The sequence below is a fragment of the Myotis brandtii genome, unplaced genomic scaffold, assembly GCF_000412655.1.
Source record: "Myotis brandtii unplaced genomic scaffold, ASM41265v1 scaffold1464, whole genome shotgun sequence".
NCBI classification, from domain to species: domain Eukaryota; kingdom Metazoa; phylum Chordata; class Mammalia; order Chiroptera; family Vespertilionidae; genus Myotis; species Myotis brandtii.
In genome coordinates this window covers 317,323-325,893 of record NW_005355263.1, presented here as the reverse complement: position 1 = coordinate 325,893, position 8,571 = coordinate 317,323, and the positions used below count along the sequence as shown (strand labels likewise).

The 8,571-nt window shown below is 39.9% G+C and overlaps 1 protein-coding gene across 1 annotated transcript in view; it reads left to right on the top strand.

The window, feature by feature from the left end:
* Positions 1 to 6,672: 6,672 nt before the first annotated feature.
* Positions 6,673 to 8,571, top strand: part of NIT2 (nitrilase family, member 2) — a 23,058-nt gene continuing 21,159 nt past the window's right edge. Inside the window, exon 1 of the mRNA XM_014535596.1 lies at positions 6,673 to 6,724. Within this exon, the coding sequence (XP_014391082.1) occupies positions 6,673 to 6,724 (52 nt within the window). The remainder of the gene's footprint in view (positions 6,725 to 8,571) is intronic.

Below are 8,571 nucleotides of genomic sequence, written 5' to 3'. Positions count from 1 at the left end.
CTCTCTCTCTCTCTCTCTCTCTCTCTCTCTCTCTCTCTCGTCACACTAATCCCATCTACATTGCAAGATACATGTTCAACATACAGAAGAGGGCCCTATCCTCTATCTTTAACCCTAATTCCTTCTACAACCCACTCTCCATATTGCCACCACATTGGTGGTTATGGCTTCAACATATGAATTTTAGCGGGGGGTGGGGGGGCATAAACATTTCCTATAACAATGTTTTTATCATGAAGGGTCTTGGATTTTGTCATACTTTTTTGTTGTTGCATCTATTGAGATGGTATTATGGTTTTTCTCCTTTATCAATAAGGTTTATTACATTGATAGGTTTTCATATGTTAAACCAATCTTCTATTTCTGGGATAAATCCTGGTTGGTCGCAGTATATAATCCTTTTTGTGTGTTGCTGGGATATTTTGCTGATATTGTATTGAGGTTCTTTACATCTGTGTTCATAAAGGTTATTGGTTTTTAGTTTTCTTGTGATGTCTTTTGCTCTGGTAGAAAGGTATTATAGGCCTCACAGAATGACAGGCCTCTTTTTTTTTTTTTTTTTTTGAAGGCCTTATCGAGGAACTTAGTTCATGATTTTAAAATATACACTTTGTAGACTAGGAATAGACGGGAACTTCATTAGCCTGATAAAGAGTGTCATCAGAAAGCCTACAGCTAGCAACAGGCTAATGCTTTCCCTCAAAGATTGGTAACAATGATGTCTATTTTATTTCTTTTAAAATATATATTTTTTTATTGATTGCAGAGAAGAAGGGAGAGGGAAAGAGAGATTCTAAAATCAATGATGAGAGAATCATTGATTGGCTGCCTCCTGCATGCCCCCCACTGGGGATCGAGCTTGCAACCTGGGGATGTGCCCTCAACAGGAATCGAACCTGGGACCCTGCAGTCTGCAGGCTGACGCTCTATCCACTGAGCCAAATCAGCTAGGGCGATGATGTCTATTTTCATTCTTACTCTTCAGCATTGTCCTAGAAGTCCTACAGTGCAATAGACAAGGGAAAGAAAAGACCTACAGATTAGAAAGAAAGAAATAAAATTATCCTTGTTCACAGATAACTTTACTGTCTGAATGATTTTAGTAAGATTGCAAGATACATGTTCAACATACAGAAGTCATCCATATATCTATATATCAGCAGTGAACAATTGGAAACCATAAGCTTTAAAAAAAATACCATCTACAAGCTTGCCCCTTATAGTGCGGCAGACAGCACATGTCTCATAAAAACACCATTAGTAGTTCAAAACATGAAATATCTATGTACAAATCTAACAAAACATGCAGGATCTGTATACTGAATTCTACAAAATACTTATGGAAAAAAATTGAAGACCTAAGTAAATGGAGAACATACTGTGTTCATGGATTGGGATAGCATATCAGTTCTCCCCAGTTGAACTATAGATGTACTTTAATTCCAATCAAAATCCCAGGAAGAGCCCTACCCGGTTTGGCTCAATGGATAGAGCCTCGGCCTGTGGACCAAAAGTTCCCAGGTTCGATTCCAGTCAAAGGCAAATACTTTGGTTGCAGGCTCCTCCCTGGCCCTGGCCCTGGTGGGGACTCATACAGGAGGCAACCAATTGGTATGTTTTTCTCTATCTTTCACTCTCTCTAAAAGTCAATGGGGAAAAATCCTCAGGTAAAGATTAACAAAATCCTAGCAAAATTTTTTTTAAAACATAGACAAGCTGATTCTAAAATTCACATGGAAAGGCAAAGGAACAAAACAGCCAAAACAATTTTGAAACGTTAAAGAGGACTCACACTAACTAATTTTATTATTTACTGTAAAGCTTCAATAATCAAGACACATGTTGGTGAAAAGGAGAAACCTATTGATGCACAAAACACATAGTTCAGAAACAGGCCTACAAAAATGATGGGCTTTTGGGGCAAAGCTTCAAAGGCAATTCATTTGAGAAAGGATAGTCATTTTAACATGTGGTGTTGAAGAATTGGATCTTCATTTACAAAGAAACAAATCTCAGCCTGTATTTCATACCTTATACAAAAATTAACTCAAAATGGACTAACTGTAAAATTTAAACTAATAGATGAATGTGAGAAAATTTTCATGACCGTGGGTTGGACCAAGATTTTGTAGATAATATAAAAAGTATAATCCATTAAATTTTATTTTATTTATTATTATTATTATTTTTTAATCCTCACCCGAGAATATTTTTTCATTGATTTTCTTTTTTTTTCCCTCCATTGATTTTTAGGGAGAGTGTAAGAGAGAAGGAAAGACAAAGAGAAACATCAATGTGAGAGAAACACATCGATTGGTTGCCTCCTGCATGGGCGCCAACCAGGGCCTGGGCCGGGGAGGATCCTGCAACCAAGGTATGTGCCCTTGACCGGAATCAAACCCAGGACCCTTTGGTCCACAGGCTGATGCTCTATCTGCTGAGCCAAACCAGCTAGGGCATCCATTAAATTTTAAAAATAAATTTGACTATTAAAATTAAAACATTTTAGTTCTAGCACGTTTGCTCAGTGGTTAGAGAGTTAGCCCTCAGACTGAAGGGTTACAGGTTCGATTCTGGTCAAGGGCATGTACCTCAGTTGCAGGCTTGATCCCCGCCCTAATCGGGGTGCATGCAGGAGGCAACCAATTGATATGTCTCTCTCATACTGATTTTTTTTCTCTCTCTTTCCCTCCCTTTCATTCTCCCTAAAAATTAATGAAAAAAATATCCTTGGTGAGGATTAACAAAAAAAAAAACACCCCTGAAATCATTTTGTTTTTTTCTCTCTCTTTCCCTCCCTTTCATTCTCCCTAAAATTTAATGAAAAAAAATATCCTTGGTGAGGATTAACAAAAAAAACAACAACCCGAAAACATTTTGTTCTGCAAAAGGCTGTCAATAAAATAGAAGGACAAGCTATGTACTGGGGAAGAAAATACTTGCAAAACTTATCCAACAAAGGACTTGTGCTGAGAATATATTAAGACTTTCAAAACTTAACAATAAGAAAACAGCCCAATTAAAAAAATGGGCAAAAGATTTGAACAAGTTCTTCAAAATAGATATGTGGATGGCATATATGTTCATAAAATTCAACATTATTAGTTATGGGGGAAATGCAAGTCAAAACCACAACAATACCACTACACACCTAATTAGAGTAGCTGAAATTGAAAAAAAAAAAAAAGGCTGACAATACCAAGTGCTAGTGAGGATGTGGAGCAACTAGAACATTTATACATTGCTTGTGGGAATGCAAAATGATACAGCCACTCTAGGCAAGTTTGGCAGTTTCTTATAAGATAAACATACATTTATCATATAAACCAGGAATCTCATTCCAAGGTATTTACCCTAGAGAAATGAAAACATGTTCACACAAAAACTTCGACAAGAATGTTTATAGAAACTTGCTCAAAGCTGGGAACAACCCAAATGTTCTTCAGTAGGTTAACAGATAAACAGATGAGTACATCCACCCAGTGTAATGATGCTTAGCAATGAAAAGGAATAACTATTGATAGACATAACAACATGGATGAATCTCAAAGGCAGAATGCCATGTGAAAAAAAGCACTCTCAAAATACATACTGTATGATTATATTACATTCTGGAAAAGGAAAAATAGGGACATAACTGATCAGTGGTTGCCAGGGTGAGGGAAGGGTTTGATTATCAAGGGCAGAACAAGGGAATGTGCAGGGTGCTGGAACTGTTCTGAATCCTGATTGTGGGGTGGTTATACAAAACTATAATGTGTTAAAACTCAGAACTATATCAAAAAGGTAGGAAATGAAAATTTTAAAAATTATTAGCTCATAGGTTAATTCAATAGATTCTATTTGCAAAATGCAACATTTATGATTGTGTTTTCTTAGAATTTGCACATTGCTTTCAACTAACTTTGAAGAGGCAAAGTAAAGAAATTTAGATGAAATGAATTTTTATGAGTGTGAAGTATCTATAAGTCTCTTAGTGCTTACATCTGTGTCTGAGCTGTCGTGATGGTCATCCTTTATTTGCTGAACAAATGAACGAAAACAATGGGGGGTGGTTTGCAAACTGGTTGCTTAAGGCTGAATATGAAATTTTGTGTGGCCCACCCAATTTTTGATATGTGAACTAAGTGATAGCACTTAAAAATGTGGGGATTTGGAGAACAAAGATGGCGGTGTAGGTAAACAAAGGTACTCACCATTTCCCACAACCACATCAAAATTACAACTAAAATACAGAACAACCATCATTGAGAATCACCTAAAAGCTGGCTGAATGGAAGTCCTACAACTAGAGAAGTAAAGAAGAAAGCACATCGAGACTGGTAGGAGGGGCAGAGGCACAGAACGGGCTGGTCCAACACCCATGTGCTGCATGTTTTTTAATTGTGAGGAGATAGTTCCTGCAGAGTCCCCTCCATCCCCCCCACCATGAGGAGCAAGGGGTCCAAGCCCTACACCAGCCCCCCAGTCCAGGGGTCCAAAGCTGGGAAGAGAAGTCCCCATAACTACAGGCTGTAAACACCAGTGGGGATTGGGGCTGAGTGACACAGAGACTGCTGGAGTCCCAGGAATTCCTCTTAAAGGGCCAGTGCATGAACTTACATGGTCTCACTTCCTCTGAGCTCCAGCACTTAGTGGCAGCTTGGGGGATCCAGGGGCACATGGGGAGGAACTAGACTGTCTGACATCAGGGCAGGATCTCAGTGGCAGCTTTCTCCCAGACAGGGGTGCTTGCAGAGCTCATTGCTCCTATTCTGGGACCTCCCCCATCACAGAACTGACTGGCAGCTATATCTGAGTCTCCATCAGCCTGGCCCACACTGTTGGCTCCATCTTGATGATTCTGTGAGACCCTGCCCCATCCAACTTGCAGCCCCACCAAAGCTGTTTGCAGTTGCTTTTCCATGTGAATGGCCTGTCCTGGCTCAGGCTTCAGACTTTGCTAAAATCTCTTAAACAAGCAGCAGCTGGAGTTGGTGTGCCCCACACCTATCAATAAAAGGCCCAAGACCTGGCACTAGCCCCAAGCTGCCTTACTTCACAGCTGGGCCTCACCTGGGCACTTCCTAGCCCAATACAAGTAGCAGCCATCTGCAGATTTCTCTGTAGTTCCTGCTGGGTGGCCCCAAGCAGGCTGACTGCACCTCCTAGGAGGCCCCAGAGCCAGTGCACCCAGTGGACAGCTTCAGACCATAGCAGATTACAACTCTACACACCCACAAGTGACACACTCAAGAGGCAGACTCAGAGCACCAAAGCTCAATTGAAGCAATCATTCTCCATAGGAGTGTCTCCTGCACAGCAGGTCTATCATTGTAGACACAGCTGGTCCTCACAGCCAATTGGTTTGGAGGTCAATTCCTCCCAGTGACGCCAACAGCAAACAAGGCTCAACTAGAACAAGACTGTGCACACAGCCCACACAGGGGCACACCTAGAGTGCCCAGCTGAGTGACTGGGGAGACTGAGCCACTGGGCCCTACAGGACACCTACTACACATGGCCACACTACCAATTCCAGGAGACATAGCAGCTCTACCTAATACATAGAAACAAAAATGGGAAAGCAGCCAAAATGCGGAGACGAAGAAACATGTTACATGGGAAAGCAGCCAAAATGCGGAGACAAAGAAACATGTGCAAATCAAAGAAATGGAAGCAAGCAAACTACTGGATACAGAGTTCAAAACAATATTTATAAGGTTACTCAAGGACCTTCATGAGAGCTTCAAGGGACTTAATGAAAGCTTCAAGGAAATTAATGAGAGTGTCAAGGGACTTAGTGAGACTTTTAAAAAAATTCTTGAATAAAGTATTATATATAGAATTATGTGTCTTTTTTTTACCCCATTGACCACTCCCAGGCCACCCCCAACCCCCAGCACATTACCTCACCCCGGTAGTGTCTGTGTCCATTGGTTATGTTTATATGCATGCATACAAGTCCTTTGGTTGATCTCTTACGACCACTCCCCTCCCCTGCCTTCCCTCTGAAGTTTGACAGTCTGTTCCATGCTTCTCTGTCTCTGTATCTATTTTTATTAATCAGTTATGTTGTTCATTATATTCCACAAATGAGATCCTGTGATATTTATCTTTCTCTGACTGGCTTATTTCACTTAGCATAATGCTCTCCATGTCCATCCATGCTGTTGCAATTGGTAAGAGTTCTTTCTTTTTTACAGCAGTATAGTATTCCATTGTGTAGATGTACCACTGTTTTTTAATCCACTCATCTGCTGATGGGCACTTAGGCTATTTCCAAATCTCAGCGATTGTAAATTGTGCTGCTATGAACATAGGGGTGCATATATCCTTTCTGATTGGTGTTTCTGTTTTCTTGGAATATATTCCTAGAAGTGGGATTACTGAGTCAAATGGGAGTTTTTTATTTTTTGAGGAAACCCCATACTGTTTTCTATAATGGCTGCACCAGTTTACATTCGCATCAGCAGTTTTCTCCACATCCTCGCCAGTACTTGTGGTTTGTTGATTTGTTGATGATCACCATTCGGACAGGTGTGAAGTGATGCCTCATTGTCGTTTTGATTTGCATTGCTCAGATGATTAGTGACTTTGAGCATGTTTTCAGTCTCTTGGCCCTAGAAGTGGGATTACTGAGTCAAATGGGAGTTTTTTATTTTTTGAGGAAACCCCATACTGTTTTCTACAATGGCTGCAGCAGTTTACATTCGCATCAGCAGTTTTCTCCACATCCTCGCCAGTACTTGTGGTTTGTTCATTTGTTGATGATCACCATTCTGACAGGTGTGAAGTGATGCCTCATTGTCGTTTTGATTTGCATTGCTCAGATGATTAGTGACTTTGAGCATGTTTTCATATGTCTCTTGGCCTTCTGTATGTCCACTTTCAAAAAGTGTCTATTTAGGTCTTTTGCCCATTTTTTATTAGATTTTTAAACTTCTTTTTGTTAAGATGTATGAGTTCCCTATAAATTTTGGAGATTAAACCCTTAATGGATATAACATTGGCAAATATGTTCTCCCATGCAGTGGGCTTTCTTGTTGTTCTGTTGATGGTTTCTTTTGCAGTGCAGAAGCTTTTTATTTTGATGTAGTCCCATTTGTTTATTTTCTCCTTATTTTCCATTACTCTAGGAGCTGTATCATTAAAAATATTGCTGCAACATATGTCTGATATTTTGCTGCCTATGGAGTCTTCTAAGATTTTCATGGTTTCCCGTCTTACATTTAAGTCTTTTATCCATTTTAAGTTTATTTTTGTGTATGGTGTAAGTTGGTGGTCTAGTTTCATTGTTTTTTTTTGCATGTATCTTCCCATTTTTCCAACACCATTTATTGTAGACACTGTCTTGACTCCATTGTATGCTCTTGTCTCCTTTGTCAAATATTAATTGAGCATAGTGGTGTGGGCATCCCTGTTTTGTTCCTGTTCTTAGGGGATATGGTTTTAGTTTTTGCCCATTGAGTATGATGTTGGCTGTGGGTTTGTTGTATAAGGCTTTTATTATGTTGAGGTATGTATGATCTCTTTATTCCCACTTTGCTGAGACTTTTTATCAAGAAAGCTGTTGGATTTTGTCCAATGCTTTTTCTGCATCAACTGATATGACTATGTGATTTTTGTCTCTCAATTTGTTTATGTGATGTTTATTGTATCATGTTTATTGATTTGTGGATGTTGTACCATTCTTGCTTACCCAGAATAAATCTCACTGGATCATGGTGTATGATTTTTCTGATGTAATGCTGGATCTGATTTGCTGGGATTTTGTTGAGGATTTTAGCATCTATGTTCATCAGAGATATTGGTCTGTAATTCTCTTTGTAGTGTCTATCTGGCTTTGGGATTGGGGTAATGCTGGCTTCATAGAATGAGCTTGGAAGTGTTCCTTCCTCTTGAATTGTTTGGAATAGTTTGAGGAGGATAGGTTTTAGTTCTTCTTTGGCACCAAGCCTGGAGGCTTCTCTGCTCTGGCCACAGCAGAGAAGGCAAGCCTTGAGGCTTCTCCACTCCAACCGCAGCAGAGAAGCCAAGCCTCTTCAGTCTTCAGTCGTCTTCAGTCTTCGCTTGGGCGGAGCCTTCAGTCTTCGCTCTGCGCCTGCATATACAAATTAATCGCCATCTTTGTTGGGTTAATTTGCATACACATCCTGATTGGCTGGTGGGTGTAATGGAGTGACATCACTTTGCATGTTTCTCTTTTATTAGTGTAGATATCCCAAGAAACTAGAAACACCAATCAGAAAGGATATATGCACCCCTATGTTCATAGCAGCACAATTTACAATAGCTAAGATTTGGAAACAGCCCATCAGATGAGTAGATTAAATAACTGTGGTACATCTACACATGGAATACTACCCTGCTCTAAAAAGGAAGGAATTCTTACCATTTGCAACAGCATGGATGGACCTGGAGAGCATTATGCTAAGTGAAATAAGTCAGTTGGTGAAAGATAAATATCACATGATCTCACTCATTTGTGGAATATAATGAACAACATAAACTGATGAACAAAAACAGATCCAGAGACAGAGAAGCATTGATCAGACTGTCAAACCTCAGAGGGAAGGCAGGGGAGGGTTG